At 45.8% G+C, this 26,797-nt stretch overlaps 1 protein-coding gene across 2 annotated transcripts in view; it reads left to right on the top strand.

Moving 5' to 3' along the window:
* Positions 1–2,758: 2,758 nt before the first annotated feature.
* Positions 2,759–26,797, top strand: part of LOC129869616 (capping protein inhibiting regulator of actin dynamics-like) — a 45,800-nt gene continuing 21,761 nt past the window's right edge. Inside the window, exons 1-2 of one of the 2 annotated variants that reach the window (XM_055944186.1) lie at positions 2,759–3,029; positions 18,169–18,303. In XM_055944186.1, coding sequence (XP_055800161.1) covers positions 18,243–18,303 — 61 coding nt within the window. In that variant the 5' untranslated portion in view covers positions 2,759–3,029; positions 18,169–18,242. Of the gene's footprint in view, positions 3,030–18,162; positions 18,304–26,797 lie in introns of both variants that reach the window. The other variant, XM_055944185.1, reaches the window with a different exon arrangement.

The following is a 26,797-nucleotide window of genomic DNA, read 5'->3' as shown; positions in this document are numbered from 1 at the left end:
GGAAGGCATTGATGCTATGGACTGGCCCGCCCGTTCCCCAGACCTGAATCCAATTGAGCACATCTGGGACATCATGTCTCGCTCCATCCACCAACGCCACGTTGCAACACAGACTATCCAGGAGTTGGCGGATGCTTTAGTCAAGGTCTGGGAGGAGATCCCTCAGGAGACCATCCGCCACCTCATCAGGAGCATGCCCAGGCGTTGTAGGGAGGTCATACAGGCACGTGGAGGCCACACACACTACTGAGCCTTATTTTGACTTGTTGGATCAGCCTGTAGTGTGGATCAGCCTGTAGTGTGGTTTTCCACATTGATTTTGAGTGTGACTCCAAATCCAGACCTCCATGGGTTGATACATTTGATTTCCATTGATAATTTGTTTGTGATTCTGTTGTCAGCACATTCAACTATGTAAAGAAAAAAGTATTTAATAAGAATATTTCATTCATTCAGATCTAGGATGTGTTATTTTAGTGTTCCCTTTATTTTTTTGAGCAGTGTATATTTCGGCAGGGATGCTCTTTCAAATAGTTGTTGGCTCAATGGCTGGAAGTATATGGGAACAGCTAGCATGTCAATTCACGGACACTGGAAGCAATGCCCCCCCCCCCCCCCTTACCCCTGCCACCACTGCTGAAAAATATACTAGGGGAACCACTGAGTGACCTTTCGGGTACTGGCTCAACTCTCTTAACCACTAGAATGGTCCACACACACCAACACAACAGTCATGAAGAGGGCTTGACAATGCATCTTTCCCCTCAGGAGGCTGAAAAGATTTAGCATGGGCCCTCAGATCCTAAAAAGTTACACAGCTGCACCATTGAGAGCATCTTGACTGGTTGCATCACCACTTGGTATGGCAACTGCATCTGACCACAAAGCACTACAGAAGGTAGTGCGTACGACCTAGTACATCACTGGAGCCAAGCTCCCTGCCATCCAGGACCTCTATACCAGGCAGTGTCAGAGGAGGGCCCTAAAAATTGTAGAAGACTACAGCCACCCAAGTCATAGAATGTTCTCTCTGCTACCCCCAAGCCATAAGACTGCTAAATAGTTAGTCCGGGTAGCTATTGGTTAACTATTTAACTATCTGCATTGACCCTTTTTTGCACTAACTCTTTTGACTTATCACATACGCTGCTGTTGCTGCTTATTATCTCTCCTGTTGCCTAGTCACTTTATCCCTACCTATACAGTATGTACATATCTACCTCAATTACCTCGTACCCCTGCAAATCGACTCAGTACTGGTACTCCGTGTATATAGCCAAGTTATTGTTACTCATTTTGTATTTATTCCTCATGTTATTTTTTAAAATTATTTATCTTTTTTTCCTCTGCATTGTTGGGAAGGGCAGAAAGTAAACATTTCACTGTTAGTCTACTCCTGTTTACAAAGCATGTGACGAAAACAATTTGATTTGATTTAGATTAGTTTATTAGTCACATGCACAGCGTACGCAGATGTAATCCCAGGGTACAAAAATAGAGAAGTCAATGAGAAAATAATTTACAAAAATAATAATATACACATTTACAACTGTAGCAATAATAAATGTCCATTGGGGGGTGGGGGCAGAGGAAGTGTCTGTTGGGGAGGGGTGTAGAATGCCCATAGGGGGAGCAGCCTGGGGGAGAAGTGTGAAGTCAATGAGACAATAATGCAAATTATAATAATATACACATTTACAACTGTAACAATGTCCATTGGGGGGTGTGGGCAGGGTAAATGTTTGTTGAGGGGTAGGAAGTCCCGGGGGCAGGAGGGAGACAGGGGTAGCAGATAGCTGCCTAGTGGCTATTCAGCAGCTTGATGGCCTGGGGATAGAAGCTATTGGCCAGTCTGACAGATTTTGCCATGATACTCCTGTACGGCCCAGGTCTGAGTGATGGAAGCAGGGAGAACAGGCCGTGGCTACCTGCCACCGAGGGAGGGCCCTCTGACCTTCTCATCCAATGGGTTTTGAGAAGAAGGCGAGGAGAGAGGACATGAGGAATCAAGGAAAATTATTGATATTCTCACTGAGTCTGGGAGCTGACAGAGGAAGTGAAGGACTTGTGTATATATAAATTATTGATCCTATACTGACTCCTACTGGAAGACCAGCCTACCTACAGCTGCAAGCAGCTATTTTCAGTTTCTGACTGCATTAGTTTATGAATGCCTTTCCAGCAGCATTTTTGCACATTGATTGATCTGATGAAAGGTTGCCTACATTTTTGTTCTTGACTTTAAGCCTAGAACTATCAGGGTGGTGTTAAATCACTGAAATGGTACCAAACTATGGAGGCCTTTATGCTTTGGGAATTATTAAAGCACCCACTCCCATTGCAAGTAAAAATGGTAATTCATCTGGTTCCTTTTGCCAGGGTTGGCTCAAGATGCACAGTACAAAGAAGTCAGTCATGCCAGTCTTGATCAGAGAACAATAACGGTGTGAATACGTTATGCCTCATGAATTAATTGAGAAAGCGCACATTCTTCACATATCATTTTTTTCCTAATATTTTGAGATCCAATGCAGGGCGGCTGACGGAAGTGAAATTTTGATTAGTGTAATACTAATTATACAAGACAGAAATATGATAGCCACTTCACCGTGACAGACTGAGAAGACTGTCAATGACAAACAAGCGCCTCCACTCCGAATAAAATACTAGGCCTATCCATACATTAGGCCTATACAAGATCAATAGCCAAAGCTATTTGTGTGAATATATGCTATATACAGGCAACCATTTTCGACCAACAGATGAGCGGCATCGCAGCGGAGATCGGTTGTGGACTTTGGGTGATGTTTGTGCCAAGCACATCCTCCGCCAGCCACACCCTCCCGCCTCATGTGCTTGCAGGACTCGGTTTCTGTGCGGTTGTCTGTGCACTTTGCCGTGCGTGCGTGTCGGTGCGAGCACCCGCAGCATCAGTAACACAAAGAGGGTCGAAGAGCTGTGGATGGGAGATACAAGGCGCGGTGGGCAACTTCAAGACCGATTTGCGGGCAAACAAGATCACTTATAAGGTGGTGGGAGCTTGTCCTTTACTCTTGCATATTTTCTTAGTCATAAATTGTGTCTTTATTTTCAATAAGCTGCTGACCTTGTCACAGCCTTTCATTTTCATTGACCTGCTGACGATTGCTCCATCGTTCAGAGATGTGTGTGCACTGGAAAAGGACAGTGTCGTTTCATTTGATTATAAACGCGTAAATATATTTGGCATGGCTCGAATTGTGGAGATAATTGGCTATTTGGCATTTTCATTATATTATTGCATTTGGAACACGTTCACCCTACAGCTTTCGTTTATGTTGGCTGTCTCAATTTACAGAAGGCATATTTGTGATAAAATATGAAATAAACGATATATGCTTTGTTCTCCATATGCTTAAGTCAGCCTTTTATATCAATGTATAACCAGGATTGCAGCTCCTACGTTATATTATAAACCCTTATTATGATTTATCCTTGCATCTCTTTGTAGGCTACCTGTGCTGTGCCATATCCTATTGTGTCATGGACCAGAGAGATGGCATTATGCTTTTCACGCAATATTGTTTCGACCCCTATCCCCAGATGTCAGGTGGAATGTCTAAAAACAGAAATCATTGTCTCAAACGTTGTAACACGGAAGGCGCGTAAAAGCGGGTTTGTTGAGTTTCAGCCAATGGTTTTGGCCTAGTTTTCTTCAATGCAGCATGTACCGTTATAAATTGCAATGTTCATTTGACCTTAATATAGAGAACATGAATAATTGAATTTAGCCAGAAATTGACATTCAGAGCTGTTATCTGCAGTAAATACACTGTATCTCGGTTGTGTTCATATCAGTTATAGTTGGCTTCTTTTGAGTATCTCATTAGCTTACACATTGCAGAGTAAGCAATATGATGATCCAGTAAGGCCCCATACCTTTATGTGTGATGTAGCCTGTAGAAAAACATAATTTTAAATGGCCAGCCATGTTTATGTCTCCAAGCCAGGAAGGGGAACATTGTTGACATTAGGCCTCTGAGAGAGTTTCATATCTTATAGCACACATACTACCGTTCAAAAGTTTGGGGTCACTTAGAAATGTCCTTGTTTTTGAAAGAAAAGCACATTTTTTGTCCATTAAAATAACATAAAATTGATCAGAAATGCAGTGTAGACATTGTTAATGTTAATGTTGTAAATTACTATTGTAGCTGGAAACGGCTGTTTTTTTATGGAATGTCTACATACAGTTGAAGTCGGAGGTTTACATACACTTAGGTTGGAGTCATTAAAACACGTTTCTCAACCACTCCACAAAGTTCTTGTTAACAAACTATCGTTTTGGCAAGTCGGTTAGGACATCTACTTTGTGCATGACACAAGTCATTTTTCCAACAATTATTTACAGACAGATTATTTCACTTATAACTCACTGTATCACAATTCCAGTTCCACAGAAGTTTACATACACTAAGTTGACTGTGCCTTTAAACAGCTTGGAAAATCCCAGAAAATTATGTAATGGCTTTAGGAGCTTCTGATAGGCCAACTGACATAATTTGAGTCAATTGGAGGTGTATCTGTGGATGTATTTCAAGGCCTACCTTCAAACTCAGTGCCTCTGCTTGACATCATGGGAAAATCAAAAGAAATCACCCAAGTCCTCAGAAAAAAAATTGTAGACCTCCACAAGTCTGGTTCATCCTTGCGAGCAATTTCCAGACGCCTGAAGGTACCACGTTCATCTGTACAAACAATAGTACGCAAGTATAAACACCATGGTGTAACGCCCGGGGTGTAGTGGGGAAGAAGTCAGGCGCAGGAAGCAGAGAATTCAGGGTAGCGTACTTTTATTCCACCACAATAGTGAACAGACGCTGACCAAAACAAATGCCCCAAACACGGTGGGACTTAAAACAGTCCAGCAAAATACAAGGACAACAGTGACAAACAGCCGTGTACAACATGTACATCGAAAATAATCCCGCACAACCAGCAGGCGGGCCGGCTGGTAAATAAAGCCCAACCAATCAACCTAAATTACACACAGGTGAAACCAATAAACATACAAGGGGAAAAAGGGATCAGTGGCAGGTAGAAGAATAGACTGCCTAGAAGGCCAGCATCCCGGAGTCGCGGCTTCACTGTTGACGTTGAGACTGGTGTTTTGCGGGTACTATTTAATGAAGCTGCCAGTTGAGGACTTGTGAGGCATCTGTTTCTCAAACTAGACATTCTAATTTACTTGTCCTCTTGCTCAGCTGTGCACCGGGGCCTCCCACTCCTCTTTCTATTCTGGTTAGAGACAGTTTGCTCTGTTCTGTGAAGGGAGTAGTGCACAGCGTTGTACAAGATCTTCAGTTTCTTAGCAATTTCTTGCATGGAATAGCCATAATTTCTCAGAACAAGAATAGACTGACGAGTTTCAGAAGAAAGTTATTTGTTTCTGGCCATTTTGAGCCTGTAATCGAACCCACAAATGCTGATGCTCCAGATACTCAACTAGTCTAAAGGCCAGTTGTATTGCTTCTTTAATCAGAACAACAGTTTTCAGATGTGCTAACATAATTGTAAAAGGATTTTCTAATGATCAATTAGCCTTTTAAAATGATAAACTTGGATTAGCTAACACAATGTGCCATTGGAACACAGGAGTGATGGTTGCTGATAATGGGCCTCTGTACGCCTATGTAGATATTCCATTAAAAATAGTCATTTACAACATTAACATTGTTTACACTGTATTTTTTTATCAATTTAATGTTATTTTAATGGACAAAAAATGTGCTTTTCTTTCAAAAACAAGGGCATTTCTAAGTGACCCCAAACTTTTGAACGGTAGTGTACATCGAACCCTAAATGAGCTTAGGACCATGTCTTAAATAAGACCAAAGTGCTTTGGCGAGAATAATTATATCCCTGCTAGGATGGATGGTTGGGTAGGTAGTTGATAAATTGTGTTTGTATTTATTATGGATCCCCAGCAGCTACTCTTTCTGTGGTCCAGCAAAATTAAGGCAGTTTATACAATTTTAAAACATTATAATAGATTCACAGATTTCACAACACACTATGTGCCCTCAGGCCCATACTCCACCACTACCACATATCTACAGTGCTAAATTCATGTGTATGTATAGTGCGTATGTTATCGTGTGTGTGTGTGTGTGGTGTGTGTGTGTGTGTGTGTGTGTGTGTGTGTGTGTGTGTGTGTGTGTGTGTGTGTGTGTGTGTGTGTGTGTGTGTGTGTGTGTGTGCCAATGTCAAATTTTACTGCTTGTGTCAGTTACTTGATGTGGAATAGAGTTCCATGTTGTCATGGCTCTATGTAGTACTGTGTGCCTCCCATAGTCTGTTCTGGACTTGGGGACTGTGAAGAGACCTCTGGTGGCACGTACAGGTATTGTGGGGTATGCATGGGTGTCCGAGCTGTGTGCCAATAGTTTAGACAGACAGCTCGGTGCATTCAACAAGTCAAACAATACCTCTCATAAATAAAAGTAGTGATGAAGTCATTCTCTTCTCCACTTTGAGCCAGGAGAGATTGACATGCATATTATTAATATTAGCTCTTTGTGTACATCCAAGGGCCAGCCGTGCTGCCCTGTTCTGAGCCAATTGCAATTTTCCTAAGTCCTTTTTTGTGGCACCTGACCACACGACAGTAGTCAAGGTGCGACAAAACTAGGGCCTGTAGGACCTGCCTCGTTGATAGTGTTGTTAAGAAGGCAGAGCATTGCTTTATTATAGACAGACTTCTCCCCAGCTTAGCTACTACTGCATCAATATGTTTTGACCATGACAGTTTACAATCTAGAGTTACTCCAAGCAGTTTAGTAATCTCAATTTGCTCAATTTCCACATTATTTATTACAAGATTTAGTTGAAGTTTAGGGTTTAGTGAGTGTTTTGTTCCAAATACAATTAGTTAGCTTTTAGTTTTAGAAATATTTAGGGCTAACTTATTCCTTGCCACCCACTCTGAAACTAACTGCAGATCTTTGTTGAGTGTTGCAGTCATTTCAGTCGCTGTAGTAGCTGACGTGTATAGTGTTGAGTCATCCCCATAGATAGACACTCTGGCTTTACTCAAAGTCAGTGGCATGTAAGTTAGTAAAAATTGAATAAAGCAAGGGGCCTAAGCTACCCTGGGGAATTCCTGATTCTAACTGGATTATATTTGATAGGCTTCCATTAAAGAACACACTCTGACAAGTATCTCTTTATCCACATTATAGCAGGGGGTGTAAAGCTATAACACATAAGTTTTTCCAGCAGCAGACAATGATCAATAATGTCAAAAGCTGCACTGAAGTCTAAAAAGACAGCCTCCACAATAATTTTATCATCAATTTCTCTCAGCCAATCATCAGTCATTTGTGTAAGTGCTGTGATTTTTGAGTGTCCTTCCCTATAAGCATGCTGAAAATCTGTTTTCAATTTGTTTACTGTAAAATAGCATTGTATCTGGTCAAACACATTTTTTCCCCAGAAGTTTACTAAGGGTTGGTAACAGGCTGATTGGTCGGCTAGTTGAGCCAGTAAAGGGGTCTTTACTATTCTTGGGTAGCGGAATGACTTTAGCTTCCCTCCAGGCCTGAGGGCACACACTCTCTAGTAGGCTTAAATTGAAGATGTGGCAAATAGGTTTGGCAATACTGTTTACTATTATCCTCAGTAATTTTCCATCTAGATTGTCATTGTTGATAGACAACAATAATTGTTTCACCTCTTCCACACTGACTTTACGGAATTCAAAAGTACAATTCTTGTCTTCATAATTTGGTCCGATATACTTGGATGTGTAGTGTCAGCGTTTGTTGCTGGCATGTCATCCCTAAGTTTGCTTATCTGGCCAATGAAAAAGTAATTAAAGTATTTGGCAATATCATTGGGCTTTGTGATGAATGAGCCATCTGATTCAATAAATGAAGGAGCCGAGTTGGCCCCAAAGCTTTTTACTATCATTCTTTGTATAATTTATCTTTGTTTCATAGTGTAGTTTATTTTTATTTAGTTTAGTCACATGATTTCTTAATTTGCAGTACGTTTGCCAAGTTGAGCTGCCAGACTTATTTGCCATTACTTTTGCCTCATCCCTCTCAACCATACACTTTTTCAATTCCTCATCAATCCAAGGGGATTTAACAGTTTTTACAGTAATTTTCTTAATGGGTGCATGCTTATTAGTAACTGGAATAAGTAGTTTCATAAATGCGTCAAGTGCAGCGTCTGGTTGCTCCTCATTACACACCAAAGACCAGCAAATATTCTTTACATCATCAACATATGAATCACTACAAACTTCTTGTATGACCTCTTACACACTATATTAGGCCCAGTCTTTGGAACTTTGGTTTTCCTAGATTTGGCTATTATATTGTGATCACTACATCCTATGGATTTGGCTCCTGCTTTAAAGCAAATATCTAGGAAAACCAAAGTTCCAGTAACTACCTTGCGAAGGTGTAAGGTCCTCAGCCTTTGACCAAAGTGCTTGTTGTTTCTCAGATTGTACAGTCAAGTCGTCTCTTGCTAGACAGAAACATAATTTGTCAAAGACACAGTATTGCTATGTTGTTTGTTTATACATTTGGGTCTGTAACCCTTGGCATCTATGGTGAGGCAGGCTACATGTAGCAAATAGTGTTAAATAGTGTTATTGATATACTGTAAGAAAATACAAATGGAAATGAGCTCGGTATATTTAAAATAGCATATTGAGGGTATGTCAGAAAACGATATCTCTGTTATTTGTTATTTGTTCATAACTGACTTGCCTAGTTAAATAAAAGTATAATATTACGTTTTGACCAATTTGGTTCAACCTAAAATAGCAGTCATAGAGAATTCTCTGAATAAATGGAATGAATTGACATGCATCCTATTTTCCCAGCATTGCCTACAAACTACTCTATGGAGTTTTTTACATTTTTATATATACATTCAGTACTGGCTCCCTCTTCCATAAGTGGATCTGAGCCCTTCCTATGATAGATTTTATTTGTTTTTTTCACTCAAGTTTGATCCATGAGCCTCTTGCAATGGCATCTGATCCAATCACACTATTCAAACACGACAAAATTCCTGTAGTACCATAGACTTAAATCCATCAGGACATTCCTGAATTGGACCAGCTTATCATAACGCATCATCTGACAGGCCAATCATACTGGAGGAATTCCAATAATTACACATTTGCATTCAAATTAAAAGCCACACTTATGATCCCTGAATGAATTAATGCCTTACGATATAAGAAAAAAAGTCTGCAACTGTATGACTGAGAATCACCGCTACAGGCTGTTGATCTTGGCCTGTAAACCTCCCAGCTCATGTAATGTTGAATGATTTAGACTTATTCCCCTCTCATTCCCCTTCTGTGTTTTGTGGGAGTTTCTATGAATTAAGCCAGTCAGAGAACAGTGAGTCTATGATGTGTTGTTATGCTGCTGTAATGTCAGCCAGGCTCCAGGCTGGTAAAGCCCCATCATTACTACTGTACTGTATATCCCTATGAGGCTGTAGTGTGATACTACTGCCAATTCCCTCCTGTAACACGACACTGTTCCAACCCCATTATGATGCTGGAGGAAACCGTTACAACTGTGAAATGATTATGGGTGACTTGTAGTCTGCTAGCTAAATAAGATGATTTGTTATCTGTTGAGGTTACTGTAAATTACCTCAGATTACAACAAAACATATTACTCGATGGAACTCGTGTAGCTTTACCCTATAATGGCATTTGGTGTTAAGTCCAATAAAGCATCGTCAGTCTATGATCATCCTGTGACATCTCTTTAGATCTAATGAGTTCTAACCCACTCAGAATTTTATAATCCTATGAAATATCATGTTACTGTTAGAACCCTTTGACAACATGATTCCACCAGCATATTCTCAGTGAAGGAGTCCACAAAGGCTCTGAATTCCTCAAGACTGCAAGGCAGGTCTCTTGACATTAGAGAAGTTCTATGAGAGACTGCAATAACATTATGAGACCCACTGTAGCATGCCGACTATAATGAGCACAGATACAGTTACACACACATTTACAGTTAATTCACAATGATTGGCTGTGTGTGCGTGCGCGTCAGCCAGTTGAAATTATGAATGCCACTTTGTTCTCACCCTGCACTGGCTGATCTGGCTAAGAAACAAAGTATCACTTTGTGCCTCCTCAGCAACAGACACAGCAGAACACCCGGCTTCTAGCCTATCACAGGCCAAAAGACCACCCCCCCCTCTCCTCAGAGACACTTTCTCCTGCCCACTAACACATTTACAGTACCTTCAGAAAGTATTCACACCCCTTAACCTATTCCACATTTTGTTGTGTTGCAACCTGAATTCAACATGGATTAAATCATTTTTTTCTCTCACATGTCTACACCCAACACCCCATAATGACAAAGTGAAAACATGTTTTTAGAAATGTTAGCAAATTTATTGAAAATTAAACACAGAAATATCTAATTTACATAAGTATTCAAACCCCTGAGTCAGTACTTTGTAGATGCAGCTTTGAACGCGATTACAGCTTTGAGTCGTCTTGGGTATGACTGTATCAGATTTGCACATCTGGATTTGGGGATTTTCTCCCATTCTTCCTTGCAGATATTCTCAAGCAGCTGTTAAGTTAGATGGGGAGCTGCAGTGAGCAGCAATCTTCAAGTCTTTCAACAGATTTTCAATGGGATTCAAGTCTGGGCTTTGGCTGTGCCACTCAAGGACTTTCACATTCTTGTTCTGAAGTCATTCCAGCATTGCTTTGGCAGTATGCTCTGGGGTCATTTTACTGTTCGAACGTAAATCTTCACCCTAGTCTAAGTTTTTTTGCACTCTGAAGCTGGTTTTCATCAAGGATTTGCCTGTATTTGGCCCCATTCATTGTTCCCTCTATCCTTACCTGTCTCCCAGTCCCTGCCGCTGAAAAGCATACCCATAGCCTGATGCTGCCACCACCATGCTCCATGGTAGGGATGGTGTTACTGTGACACAGCAGGAGGGTGGAACAGCCACACTTACACACCACTCACATAGAGATATCTTTGCACACAGATACGACAGCAGCAAGGTAAGACTGCATTCTTATACACAGAAACTAACATTATTGCTCTTTAAACATCATTCAAGATCAAATCTAACATTGATGTATGCACAGTACACAATGATAGAAGCACTGTTAGCTTGCTCTTGACTCTAATCAACAAATAGCAGGATCGTATAATGCTCTCAACACAAAAACATTCAATCATATTTTAACAAAACTGCATTTTACATTTATTCCTGGTAAATAGATAATGTAATACTCTATTCTCCAAGTTCATAGGATGAAAATAATTTACCAGATAAATTGACAGAGAACACATTCTCATTTACAGCAACGACCTGGGGAATAGTTACAGGGGATGAATGAAACAATTAGAAGCTGGGGATGATTAGGTGGCCATGATGGTATGACAGCCAGCTGGGGAATTTAGCCAGAACACCGGGTTTAACACTCCTACTCTTACGATATGTGCCATGGGATCTTTAGTGACCACAGAGAATCAGAACACCCGTTTAATGTCCCATCCGAAAGACAGCACCCGACACAGGGCAACATCTCCAATCACTGCCCTGGGGCATTGGGATATTTTTTAGACCAGAGCAAAGAGTGCCTACTACTGGTCGTCCAACACCACGTTCAGCATCATCTGGTGTCCCATCCAGGGACCAACCGGCCTTAACTCCAGAGGCAAGCCAGCAGTAGATTGCAGGGTGGTATGCTGCAGTAGGTAACATGAAAAACGGTTTGCACATGAAGTGTCAGCCTCACATCACTGTGCCATTGTGAGATGTCCAGTGAGAGAAAAAAGCCTATTTGTTTGTTTTCGTTGTCATAGCATGGCACACGATGGAAGCCTATTACCTCACTAGTGGTCAGTAGGGTAACTATAACCCTGCTGGTCATGTGACTGCTGTGTTGTGTGTCTCACGCTCTGTCCCACCATCTCTCTTCTGCTACTCTTCACATCTAGACTTCAACTTCATGTTATTTTTTCATCCCTTCTATCTTTCTTTCTCTAGCCTATCCTTTCATCTTTTTCACTCCAACTGTTATATTAAAGCTGATGTTGTCGCTCTCGGTTTTATAGATCATATATACTTGCACATGGTAAGACTTGCAGTATGGTGACAGACAGCATCATTTGGCCATCATACTTCTGTGTATGTACACTACCGTTCAAAAGTTTGGGGTCACTTAGAAATGTCCTTGTTTTTGAAAGAAAAGCACATTTTTTGTCCATTTAAATAACATCAAATTGATCAGAAATACAGTGTAGACATTGTTAATGTTGTAAATGACTATTGTAGTTGGAAACGGCTGGTTTTTAATGGAATATCTACATAGGCGTACAGAGGCCCATTATCAGAAACCATCACTCCTGTGTTCCAATGGCACGTTGTGTTAGCTAATCCAAGTTTATAATTTTAAAAGGCTAATTGATCTTTAGAAAACCCTTTTACAATTATGTTAGCACAGCTGACAACTGTTGTTCTGATTATCATTATCATTAGTCCATCCAAGACGGCGTAGCAGTGTAGACGTCTTTGTCCTGTCGTGTCCCGTGTCCCTTGTATATATCTTTTTACATCTTTTTCTTCGCATATCTTTTAAAAATACTTTCTTAAACCTCAACTTCTAAATACTCAACTGCAACCCGCCTCACCCAATGTGGCGTGGATCTGCTTTTTTCTAAAGTATTTCTATTTACTTCTGATCTGGAATCCATCTACTGAAGATAGCCAGCTAACTGCCTACCAGCTATCAGTTAGCAAACCATTGCTAGCGGTCATCAGCTAACCTTTAGCTCGGAAAGCTCTCGCTAGTTCGAACAACGTGACTAAAACCAGAGCATAACGGACCTATTTCTCTCCATATCCCCGGATTCCTACTGCAAACTCTGAACATTTTCATCTGGATCTTCGCAACTAGCTAACCACAATCCCGGATGACCACTCCTGGCTAGCGTCTCCATCCCGGAGCAGCCTGAAGCTAATTAGCCTGAAGCTAGGGCTCCTGTGCTACCACTGAAGCCCACTCCTGGGCTACAAGACCCGGACCCATTTACTGCCGGTACGGAGCACGGAACCCCGCCTATCCTCTACGACTGGAATACCGACATAATCTGCCCGGGGACTCCAACAGGCCCCTCAGGCGTGACGCCTGCTGAAGGCCCATTCTGCTAACCTACTAGGCCTGTTAGCTGCCTAGAGCTACCTGGAACCCTACTAATTCCACGACTGGTCTATCGACGTCACCGCACGAAGAGGCAAAAACAGACTTCCCCCCCATCGCGACGTCCCCCAAAGGCTAACTTGCCTGCCCCGGTCTGCTAACTGCTAGCTTATCTTGCAGCTAGCGCAGCCAGGAAGCTAGCACCAGTTAGCAAACACAATTCTACAATTCACAACCTCTCTTTCGCCATCGCTATCCGGCCTGGATTCTCTGTCGACACGACCACGTCTGGTTTGCAGACGGCCCTCAACCGGCCTCCGTCTGAGCAGACCCCCTCCGTCTGAGCAGACCACCCCCCCGGGCTACTAACTTTAAACGCGTGCTAGCTTAGTGGAGGCCTCACTACTCCATCTACGGCTGCCCCCTGGACACTATGATCACTTGGCTACATAGCTGATGCCTGCTTGACTGTCCATTAATTCACGGTACTCCATTCTGTTTATTTGTGTTTTATCTGTCGGCTCTGTGCCTTAACTCAGGATCTGTGTGTAGTTAATCCGACCCTCTCTGCCCAGTCGTCGCCATTTTTACCTTCTGTTGCTGTGTTAGCTGACTAGCTGCTGTTATTTCACCTGCTGTTTTAGTTAGCTCCCCCAATCATGACCTGCAATCACTTTATGCCTTATTGTATGTCTCTCTCTAATATCAATATGCCTTACATACTGTTGTTCAGGCTAGTTATCATTGTTTTGGTTTGCAATGGACCCCGTAGTTCCACTCTCCGTACCTCTGATACCTCCTTTGTCCCACCCCCCACACATGCGGTGACCTCACCCATTGAGACCAGCATGTCCAGAGATACAACCTCTCTTATCATCACCCAGTGCCTGGGCTTGCCTCCGCTGTACCCGTGCCCCACCATACCCTGGTCTGCACATTATGCCCAGAATCTATTCTACCACGCCCATAAATCTGCTCCTTTTATTCCTTGTCCCCAACGCTCTAGGCGACCAGTTTTGATAGCCTTTAGCCGCACCCTCATCCTACTACTCCTCTGTTCCTCGGGTGATGTGGAGGTAAACCCAGGCCCTGCATGTCCCCAGTCACCCTCATTTGTTGACTTCTGTGATCGAAAAAGCCTTGGCCTCATGCATGTCAACATCAGAAGCCTCCTCCCCAAGTTTGCCTTACTCACCGCTTTAGCACACTCTGCCAACCCTGATGTCCTTGCCGTGTCTGAATCCTGGCTTAGGAAGGCCACCAAAAACTCTGAGATTTCCATACCCAACTATAACACTTTCCGTCAAGATAGAACTGCCAAAGGGGGAGGAGTTGCAATCTACTGCAGAGATAGCCTGCAAAGTTCTGTCATAGTTTCCAAGTCTATGCCCAAACAGTTCGAACTTCTAATTTTAAAAATTAATCTCTCCAGAAATAAGTCTCTCACTGTTGCCGCCTGCTACCGACCCCCCTCAGCTCACAGCTGTGCCCTGGACACCATCTGTGAATTGATCGCTCCCCATCTAGCTTCAGAGTTTGTTCTGTTAGGTGACCTAAACTGGGATATGCTTAACACCCCGGCAGTCCTACAATCTAAGCTTGATGCCCTCAATCTCACACAAATCATCAAGGAACCCACCAGGTACAACCCTAAATCCGTAAACATGGGCACCCTAATAGACATTATCCTGACCAACTTGCCCTCCAAATACACCTCTGCTGTCTTCAATCAAGATCTCAGCGATCACTGCCTCATTGCCTGTATCCGCCACGGGTCCACGGTCAAACGACCACCCCTCATCACTGTCAAACGCTCCCTGAAACACTTCTGCGAGCAGGCCTTTCTAATCGACCTGGCCCGGGTACCCTGGAAGGATATTGACCTCATCCCGTCAGTTGAGGATGCCTGGTCATTCTTTAAAAGTTACTTCCTCACCATATTAGACAAGCACGCTCTGTTCAAAAAACGCAGAACCAAGAACAGATATAGCCCTTGGTTCACTCCAGACCTGACTGCCCTCGACCAGCACAAAAACATCCTGTGGCGAACTGCAATAGCATCGAAGAGCCCCCGTGATATGCAACTGTTCAGGGAAGTCAGGAACCAATACACGCAGTCAGTCAGGAAAGCAAAGGCCAGCTTTTTCAAGCAGAAATTTGCATCCTGTAGCTCTAACTCCAAAAAGTTCTGGGATACTGTAAAGTCCATGGAAAACAAGAGCACCTCCTCCCAGCTGCCCACTGCACTGAGGCTAGATAACACGGTCACCACTGATAAGTCCGTGATAATCGAAAACTTCAACAAACATTTCTCAATGGCTGGCCATGCCTTCCACCTGGCGACTCCAACCTTGGCCAACAGCCCCGCCCCCCCCCGCTGCTACTTGCCCAAGCCTCCCCAGCTTCTCCTTTACCCATATCCAGATAGCAGATGTTCTGAAAGAGCTGGAAAACCTGGACCCATACAAATCAGCTGGGCTTGACAATCTGGGCCCCCTATTTCTGAAACTGTCCGCTGCCATTGTCGCACCCCCTATTACCAGCCTGTTCAACCTCTCCTTCGTATCATCTGAGATCCCCAAGGATTGGAAAGCTGCCGCTGTCATCCCCCTCTTCAAAGGGGGAGACACCCTGGACCCAAACTGTTACAGACCTATATCCATCCTGCCCTGCCTAGCTAAGGTCTTCGAAAGCCAAGTCAACAAACAGATCACTGACCATCTCGAATCCCACCGTACCTTCTCCGCTGTGCAATCCGGTTTCCGAGCCGGTCACGGGTGCACCTCAGCCACGCTCAAGGTACTAAACGATATCATAACCGCCATCGATAAAAGACATTACTGTGCAGCCGTCTTCATCGACCTGGCCAAGGCTTTCGACTCTGTCAATCACCATATTCTTATCGGCAGACTCAATAGCCTCGGTTTTTCTAATGACTGCCTTGCCTGGTTCACCAACTACTTTGCAGACAGAGTTCAATGTGTCAAATCGGAGGGCATGTTGTCCGGTCCTCTGGCAGTCTCTATGGGGGTACCACAGGGTTCAATTCTCGGGCCGACTCTTTTCTCTGTATACATCAATGATGTTGCTCTTGCTGCGGGCGATTCCCTGATCCACCTCTACGCAGACGACACCATTCTGTATACTTCCGGCCCTTCCCTGGACACTGTGCTCTCTAACCTCCAAACGAGCTTCAATGCCATACAACACTCCTTCCGTGGCCTCCAACTGCTCTTAAACGCTAGTAAAACCAAATGCATGCTTTTCAACCGTTCGCTGCCTGCACCCGCACGCCCGACTAGCATCACCACCCTGGACGGTTCCGACCTAGAATATGTGGACATCTATAAGTACCTAGGTGTCTGGCTAGACTGCAAACTCTCCTTCCAGACTCATATCAAACATCTCCAATCCAAAATCAAATCTAGAGTCGGCTTTCTATTCCGGAACAAAGCCTCCTTCACTCACGCCGCCAAACTTACCCTAGTAAAACTGACTATCCTACCGATCCTCGACTTCGGAGATGTCATCTACAAAATAGCTTCCAATACTCTACTCAGCAAACTGGATGCAGTTTATCACAGTGCCATCCGTTTTGTTACTAAAGCACCTTATACGACCCACCACTGCGACCTGTATGCCCTAGTCGGCTGGCCCTCGCTACATGTTCGTCGTCAGACCCACTGGCTCCAGGTCATCTACAAGGCTATGCTAGGCAAAGTGCCGCATTATCTCAGTTCACTGGTCACGATGGCTACACCCACCCGTAGCACGCGCTCCAGCAGGTGTATCTCACTGATCATCCCTAAAGCCAAAACCTCATTTGGACGCCTTTCCTTCCAGTTCTCTGCTGCCTGCGACTGGAACGAATTGCAAAAATCTCTGAAGTTGGAGACTTTTATCTCCCTCAACAACTTTAAAAATCTGCTATCCGAGCAGCTAACCGATCGCTGCAGCTGTACATAGTCCATCTGTAAACTACCCACCCAATTTACCTACCTCACCCCCATACTGCTTTTATTTATTTACTTTTCTGCTCTTTTGCACACCAGTATCTCTTCTTGCACATGATCGTCTGATGATTTATCACTCCAGTGTTAATCTGCTAAATTGTAATTATTCGATTTATTGCCTACCTCATGCCTTTTGCACACATTGTATATAGATTCTCTTTTTTCTACCATGTTATTGACTTGTCTATTGTTTACTCCATGTGTAACTCTGTGTTGTTGTCTGTTCACACTGCTATGCTTTATCTTGGCCAGGTCGCAGTTGCAAATGAGAACTTGTTCTCAACTAGCCTACCTGGTTAAATAAAGGTGAAATAAATAAAAAAAATAAAAAAATTAAAGAAGCAATAAAACTGGTCTTCTTTAGACTAGTTGAGTATCTGGAGCATCAGCATTTGTGGGTTCGATTACAAGCTCAAAATGGCGAGGAACAAAGAACTTTCTTCTGAAACTCGTCTGGACAAGCCTCTTGATCTCTTTGGTGTCTCTTTCGTTAATGATTTGCCAAGAAGCTTTTGCCATGGGAACCGGAGGTTGCTAAACTTCAGATATTTTTTATCAGTGTATGGATAAAAGAGAGGGGTAAATGTTACACTAACAACCCTGTTATAATGTATTGTGAAGCATAGCAGACATTATTGGCACTTTAGTCAATAACAACTGATATTCTGTAACCAAGAAGAGGCCCTTACCTGAATCTATGGATTCTATGTCCCTCTTGTCCTCCGCTCCCACCATGCTACAGTACATGTAGTACTACTGACTAGGACTTCTTCCTCATCCATACCTTCAATTACTTTAGTTGCCTTGATGTCATACCTTATCTCCATCCTATATCCCTAACTCTCAATAGAGCGCCTTAAGCAACCCTAATAACTTTAATAACAACCCCAAAGCTGCTGTTTACCTTTCTGTTTGTATTTCCCTTTGTTTCTCCCAAAGCCCCAGAGAGAGGAGGCAACAGCAGCGCCGCTGGTCTGGTCTGGGTAAAAGAGACAGACATTGTGCAGAAGGCCAGATCGATGTTCCCTAAGATTTTACTGCAGTGGTGCGCAGCCCTGTCGAGTTGTGCCGTTGAAATAGGTAAAAGGTTACACTGCTGCATCGCATCCATGCTCTTCGACAATGACAACAAGCTGTTTACGCTGAAAAGCTATACGGCACTTTAGCCAACACATTGCGCTATCATGGCACTGAGTTATGCTATTGAGCTATGGCAGTTAGCTGTTAGCTGTCCCACTATGCTTATGGCTATAACCAGTGCTATGAAGCCATGGTGCAGGGCTGTGTCACAGAGGAGGGATGTGGAGCTGTTGGCTGGCTACACAGCAGCACTGCAATACAGCAGTGTGATGCTATGCCATTCCCACTCTGTGTTGCAGCTGTACCCTTGTCAAAGGCATCTCTCTCTCTCTCTGCTTCTGCAGAGCACATAGCCGCTCCTCGTGCTTCTCTCATCTTATCTGCAGTTCTGCTATCAAGTCTGTCTACTGCGTGCCAACTCACGCACACACGCACACACAGACACACACACACACAGACACACACACGCATGCACACACTCACATACACGCACACACACACAGACACACACACACAGACAAATGCACGCATACACACACACAGACACACACACACACACGCAGACAAACACACACACACACACACACACGCATGCACATACTCACATACACGCACACACACACAGACACACACACGCAGACAAACGCACGCACACACAGAGACACACACGCACTCACAGACACACACACTGTCTCATTGCCATGCAGACACCTGCTCAACATACACTCTCATGTGGTCAGTTCAGCTAAAGCTATTGTACTCACACACCACATATATGTCCATATCCACACACATACTGTACACACACATACTGTACACAAACATACTGAACACACACATACTGAACACACACATACTGAACACACACATACTGAACACAAACATAATGTACACACACATACTGTACACACACATACTGAACACAAACATACTGAACACACACATACTGAACACAATCATACTGTACACACACATACTGTACACACACATACTGAACACACACATACTGTACACAAACATACTGAACACACACATACTGTACACACGCATACTGTACACAAACATACTGAACACACACATACTGTACACACTCATACTGAACACACATACACGCTTTCACACCATTCCCATATACAGTATACAGTACAGTAACACACTTCCTCTCAAGTCTGTCTACTGCGTGCGCACGCACGCACACAGACACACACGCGCATGCACACACTCACATACACGCACACACACACACACGCAGACAAACGCACGCACACACACACACACACACACACAGAAACACACGCACGCGCACTCACTCACTCACACACACACACACACACACACACACACACACACACACACACACACACACACACACACACACACACACACACACACACACCTGCTCAACATACACTCTCATGTGGTCAGTTCAGCTAAAGCTATTGTACTCACACACCACATATACGTCCATATCCACACACATACTGTACACACACATACTGTACACACATATACTGTACACACACATACTGAACACACATACACCCTTTCACACCATTCACATACATATACAATACACTAACACACTTCCTTACAATCAATAACACAATCTCTCTCACACACATCAATACACACAGTATACTCCAACACATTCCCTCTCTTACATCTCCACATACATCTCCTTGTTCTGTGCTAACTAGAGTCAGTCAGGACAAAGAGCCATTCTGGGTGAGACATTTCTGAGAGGCTCTGTCACCCTCAGGAAGGAGAAGAATTGAGCAGAGGGAGTACAGCACGCTGCTGATCCCTCTGGGGACGGGATCATTTTCTCTGTCTATCTCTCTCTCTCCTTCTCTATGTCTCTATCCCTCTCTTTACCTCTCTCTATCCCTCTCTCTCTCTCTCTCTCTCTCTCTCCCTCTACCATCCCCTCTCTCTGTCTTCCCCTCTACCCCCCTCGCTCTCTGTCTCTCCCTCTACCCCCTCTCTTTCTGTCTTCCCCTCTACCCCTCTCTCTCTGTCTTCCCCTCTACCCCCCTCTCTCACTGTCTTCCCCTCTACCCCCCCTCTCTCTGTCTCTCCCTCTACCCCCCCTCTCTGTCTCTCCCTCTACCCCCCCTCTCTCTGTCTTCCCCTCTACCCCCTCTCTCTGTCTTCCCCTCTACCCCCCTCTCTCTCTGTCTTTCCCTCTACCCCCCCCCTCTCTCTATCTCTGTCTCCCCCCCTCTCTCTATCTCTGTCTCCCCCCCTCTCTCTTTCTCAATACTGTCTCACACATGCCAGGCTTCCGGCCCAAGTGATTGGGATTTACACACCATGTGTTTCCACTGTACATGTGAAAGCCGGTGGCTCAAAAAAGTGCAGAGACTGATAAGAGGTGTTGCAGCCAACAAAGTGCAGAGACTGATGAGAGGTGTTGCAGCCAACAAAGTGCAGAGACTGATAAGAGGTGTTGCAGCCAACAAAGTGCAGAGACTGATAAGAGGTGTTGCAGCCAACAAAGTGCAGAGACTGATAAGAGGTGTTGCAGCCAACAAAGTGCAGAGACTGATAAGAGGTGTTGCAGCCAACAAAGTGCAGAGACTGATGAGAGGTGTTGCAGCCAACAAAGTGCAGAGACTGATAAGAGGTGTTGCAGCCAACAAAGTGCAGAGACTGATGAGAGGTGTTGCAGCCAACAAAGTGCAGAGACTGATGAGAGGTGTTGCAGCCAACAAAGTGCAGAGACTGATAAGAGGTGTTGCAGCCAACAAAGTGCAGAGAATAATAAGAGGTGTTGCAGCCAACAAAGTGCAGAGACTGATAAGAGGAGTTGCAGCCAACAAAGTGCAGAGACTGATAAGAGGTGTTGCAGCCAACAAAGTGCAGAGACTGATAAGAGGTGTTGCAGCCAACAAAGTGCAGAGACTGATAAGAGGTGTTGCAGCCAACAAAGTGCAGAGACTAATAAGAGGTGTTGCATCCAACAAAGTGCAGAGACTGATAAGAGGTGTTGCAGCCAACAAAGTGCAGAGACTGATGAGAGGTGTTGCAGCCAACAAAGTGCAGAGACTGATAAGAGGTGTTGCAGCCAACAAAGTGCAGAGACTAATAAGAGGTGTTGCAGCCAACAAAGTGCAGAGACTGATGAGAGGTGTTGCAGCCAACAAAGTGCAGAGACTGATAAGAGGTGTTGCAGCCAACAAAGTGCAGAGACTGATGAGAGGTGTTGCAGCCAACAAAGTGCAGAGACTGATGAGAGGTGTTGCAGCCAGAGAGCTGTGTGTGTGATTGAGGTGTTGATACAATAGTTTGGTGAGATAAAAACAGCATCTTTCATTTGAATCTATTTTTTGCAATATTATGTTTTTTAAATTGCCTCTGTTAGAAGTGGTGAACCATGTGGTTTTGTTCAGAAGTTGCACTGCAGTCATGTGTGATGGGTGTTATTCACGTTGTGATTAGGTGGAGGATCTCTAATCGAATGCAGGTCTGGAGGAACAAAGGACTTCCCTGCTGGGCTAACATGTTATCCACAGCTGCAGTGAGAGAAGGAGATAGTTGAGAGAGGGAAGTAGAGAGAGCACTGTGAGTGTCCTGTGATTTGCTCAGTTAGGATTATCTTGATTTGAAAGATGTGTAATTCTCATTAACACTTTAATTTAATTGCAACCCTTTTCTGAGCTATGTAAGGTGTTTGTTTGGCTATCTAAGCAATAATTTTGTACACAAACTGTGTGTAGAACAGTGGCCTCAGAGGAGTTATGTATATATATTATTTTTTGTTACCTTTATTTAACTAGACAAGTCAGTTAAGAACAAATTCTTATTTACAATGACAGCCAAACCCGGACAATGCTGGGCCAATTGTGCGCCGCCCTATGGGACTCCCAATCACAACCGGATGTGATACAGCCTGAAATCGAACCAGGGCCTATAGTGACGCCTCGTGCACTGAGATGCCGTTCCTTAGACCGCTGCACCACTCGGGAGCCCTATACCATTAACAAGCTAGTCACCAAGGGACCCTTGGAGAGAGGGGAGAGAAGGTCATTGCCAGGTAGATGATAAGAGGGCTAGGGAGAGAGAGGAGGGCAAGGGACCCTTGGAGAGAGGGGAGAGAAGGTCATTGCCAGGTAGATGATAAGAGGGCTAGGGAGAGAGAGGAGGGCAAGGGACCCTTGGAGAGAGGGGAGAGAAGGCCATTGCCAGGTAGATGATAAGAGGGCTAGGGAGAGAGAGGAGGGCAAGGGACCCTTGGAGAGAGGGGAGAGAAGGTCATTGCCAGGTAGATAAGAAGGCTAGGGAGAGAGAGGAGGGCAAGGGACCCTTGGAGAGAGGGGAGAGAAGGTCATTGCCAGGTAGATGATAAGAGAATACAAGGAGGCCTTTGTTGGCTTATATTTATACCTCTTTTTAACTGTCTCTTTAAGAAATGCATGGTGTGGTGATGCAGTGATGGGTTGTACAGTAACTGATATCAAAAGCTTACAGGGCTTATTTTAGACTTGTGTGATGGTATAAGGCCTCTGTGTGACCCTGTGTGTGATTTCTGCACTCTGTACCTACTTTTATCACCTATTGATATCTACTTTCCTATGGGGAATTAATACATTCAGAAAGGATGTAATTGAAAGGACAGAAACTAAAGGAAATAAAACAACGTATCAGGACAGCGAGCAGTGTAGATTATTGATTATCCAAGCTACAGTAAATAACTGAAATTGATCAGTGGAATAGTTTTAGTTGACAACTCTGAATATGGACCTACATAAATCAATACACAGCCTGAGCCCATAACTCTTCACTCTAGGCTTAGGCTTGAAGCATTTCCTTTCTGCATTTACAGACAGCCCGATGTGATGTTAGGCTATAGTTCAAAATATAGGTTTGTGTTGATAGTAGAAAGTAATAGTAGCTTTACTATGTAGTCGATTATGTTTCATGCTGACCATTCAGACTTAACCCTAAAGTAGATGTGTGGAATGCTACTGGGTGTTCTACTCTGCTGAAAACATGTCCTTTCTGGTTGTAACGGTCCTGACCTGTTTTATGTTGTTTTTGTATGTGTTTATGGTCAGGGCGTGTGTTTTGGGTGGGCAGTCTAGGTTTTGTATTTCTAGGTTGGTTTTTGTGTTCGGCCTGGTATGATTCTCAATTAGAGACAGGTGTGTATCGTTTGTCTCTAATTGAGAGTCATACTAAGGCAGCCAGGGTTTCACTGGGGTTTTGTGGGTGTTTGTTCCTGTGTCCACACAGGACGGTTGAAGGTTAGTCACATTTGTTGTTTTGTAGTTTTGTAGTGTCTTGTTTGCTGTTGTCATTAAAAGATGGCTTATTTCCCTCAATCCGCATCTTGGTCCTATCCATGCTCCTCCTCGTCTGAGGGGGAGAACAACAATGACTACCTTTACAGAAACACCCACCATAACAGGACCAAGCGGATTGAGGAGAGAGAAAAGGAACTAAAGCACTGGACACAGGAGGAATGGTCTTGGGAGATCATGGACGGAAAGGGACCCTGGGGAAGGGTTGGAGAGAATCGCCACTCTCGGGAGGAGAGGAAGGCAGCCACAGCCCAGGAGCGCTGGTATGAGGAGGCAGCACATAGGAGAGGCTGGAAGCCCGAGAGGCTCACCCAAAAATTTCTTAGGGGGGGGCTAAAGGGGAGTGTGGCGAAGCCGGGTTGGATACCTGAGCCAACTCCCCGGGCTTGCCGTGGAGTAAGAGGGCGTCGTACTGGTCAGACACCGTGTTATGCGGTAAAGCGCACGGTGTCCCCAGTACGCGTGCTTAGCCCAGTGCGGGCTATTCCACCTTGCCGCACTGGGAGGGCTAGGTTGGGCATCGAGCCGAGTGCCATGAAGCCGGCCCAACGTATCTGGTCTCCAGTACGTCTCCTCGGGCCGGCGTACATGGCACCAGCCTTACAGGTGGTGTCCCCGGTTCGCCTGCATAGCCCAGTGTGGGCTATTCCACCTCGCCGCACTGGCAGGGCTACGGGGACCATTCAACCTGGTAAGGTTGGGGAGGCTCGGTGCTCAAGAGCACGTGTCCTCCTTCACGGTCCGGTATATCCGGCGCCACCTTCCCACCCCAGCTCAGTACCACCAGTGCCTACACCACGCACCAGGCTTCCAGTGCATCTCCAGAGCCCTGTTCCTCTTCCACGCACTCTCCCTATGGTGCGTGTCTCCAGCCCGGTACCTCCAGTTCCGGTACCACGCACCAGGCCTAGAGTGCGCCACGAGAGTCCAGTGTGCCCAGTTCCTGTTCCCCGCACTCGCCCTGAGGTGCGTGCCCTCAGCCCGGTACCTCCAGTTCCGGTACCACGCACCAGGCCTATAGTGCGTCTCAGTCAGCCAGAGCCGTCCTGCCATGACCAGCCAGAGCCGTCCTGCCATGACCAGCCGGAGCCGTCCTGCCATGACCAGCCGGAGCCGTCCTGCCATGACCAGCCGGAGCCGTCCTGCCATGACCAGCCGGAGCCGTCCTGCCATGACCAGCCGGAGCCGTCCTGCCAGGACCTGCCGGAGCCGTCCAGCCAGGACCTGCCGGAGCCGTCCAGCCAGGACCTGCCGGAGTCCCTCAGCCCGGACCTGCCGGAGTCCCTCAGCCCGGACCTGCCGGAGTCCCTCAGCCCGGACCTGCCGGAGTCCCTCAGCCCGGACCTGCCGGAGTCCCTCAGCCCGGACCTGCCGGAGTCCCTCAGCCCGGACCTGCCGGAGTCCCTCAGCCCGGACCTGCCGGAGTCCCTCAGCCCGGACCTGCCGGAGTCCCTCAGCCCGGACCTGCCGGAGTCCCTCAGCCCGGACCTGCCGGAGTCCCTCAGCCCGGACCTGCCGGAGTCCCTCAGCCCGGACCTGCCGGAGTCCCTCAGCCCGGACCTGCCGGAGTCCCTCAGCCCGGACCTGCCGGAGTCCCTCAGCCCGGACCTGCCGGAGTCCCTCAGCCAGGACCTGCCGGAGTCCCTCAGCCAGGACCTGCCGGAGTCCCTCAGCCAGGACCTGCCGGAGTCCCTCAGCCAGGACCTGCCGGAGTCCCTCAGCCAGGACCTGCCGGAGTCCCTCAGCCAGGACCTGCCGGAGTCCCTCAGCCAGGACCTGCCGGAGTCCCTCAGCCAGGACCTGCCGGAGTCCCTCAGCCAGGACCTGCCGGAGTCCCTCAGCCAGGACCTGCCGGAGTCCCTCAGCCAGGACCTGCCGGAGTCCCTCAGCCAGGACCTGCCGGAGTCCCTCAGCCAGGACCTGCCGGAGTCCCTCAGCCAGGACCTGCCGGAGTCCCTCAGCCAGGACCTGCCGGAGTCCCTCAGCCAGGACCTGCCGGAGTCCCTCAGCCAGGACCTGCCGGAGTCCCTCAGCCAGGACCTGCCGCCCCTTATCCCGGTGCCGCCCCTTATCCCGGTGCCGCCCCTTATCCCGGTGCCGCCCCTTATCCCGGTGCTGCCCCTTCATTTAGGTGGTGTTAGTGGGAGGGTGGTCATTGGGAGGGGGATAAAGAAGCGGGGATTGATTATGGTGGGGTGGGGACCTCGCCCTCAGCCTGAGCCACCACCGTGGTCAACTGCCCACCCAGACCCTCCCCTGGACTTTGTGCTGGTGCGCCCGGCGTTCGCACCTTGGGGGGGGGGTTCTGTAACGGTCCTGACCTGTTTTATGTTGTTTTTGTATGTGTTTATGGTCAGGGCGTGTGTTTTGGGTGGGCAGTCTAGGTTTTGTATTTCTAGGTTGGTTTTTGTGTTCGGCCTGGTATGATTCTCAATTAGAGACAGGTGTGTATCGTTTGTCTCTAATTGAGAGTCATACTAAGGCAGCCAGGGTTTCACTGGGGTTTTGTGGGTGTTTGTTCCTGTGTCCACACAGGACGGTTGAAGGTTAGTCACATTTGTTGTTTTGTAGTTTTGTAGTGTCTTGTTTGCTGTTGTCATTAAAAGATGGCTTATTTCCCTCAATCCGCATCTTGGTCCTATCCATGCTCCTCCTCGTCTGAGGGGGAGAACAACAATGACTACCTTTACACTGGTTTCATTTTTTAACCTTTATTTAACTAGGCAAGTCAGTTAAGAACACATTCTTAATTACAATGACAGCCTAGGAACAGTGGGTTAACTGCCTTGTTCAGGGGCAGAACAACAGATTTTTACCTTTTCAGCTTGGGGATTCGATCTAGCAACCTTTTGGTTACAGGCCCAACGCTCTAACCACTAGTCTATGTGCTGCCCCATGCATGAGTGTGTGAGCACGCCAGGGGCAGTGAGTGCAGTATTGGCTGGCCAGCGAAACAGAGTAGAAGCAGTGCAGGACAGGCCCTAATGCTGGTAAAAATAGGACATCATCCACAGTACAACGCTCAGTACTTCCCCAGAAGGAGAAACAGTCTGACAGACAGAGAGAAATAGGCTGGAGCAGCTCATCAGTTTGCTCAATAACACACTAAGATACAGAGGCTGAACCCAGTAGTCTCTCAGAGTTGGCTCAGTCAGCAGTCTGGGTCAACAGACTGGCACACTGTTGACACC

This window comes from Salvelinus fontinalis, chromosome 14 (assembly GCF_029448725.1).
Source record: "Salvelinus fontinalis isolate EN_2023a chromosome 14, ASM2944872v1, whole genome shotgun sequence".
Taxonomy (NCBI): Eukaryota; Metazoa; Chordata; class Actinopteri; order Salmoniformes; family Salmonidae; genus Salvelinus; species Salvelinus fontinalis.
Note: the sequence above shows the minus strand (reverse complement) of the source record. Positions and strands in the feature narration are given on the sequence as shown.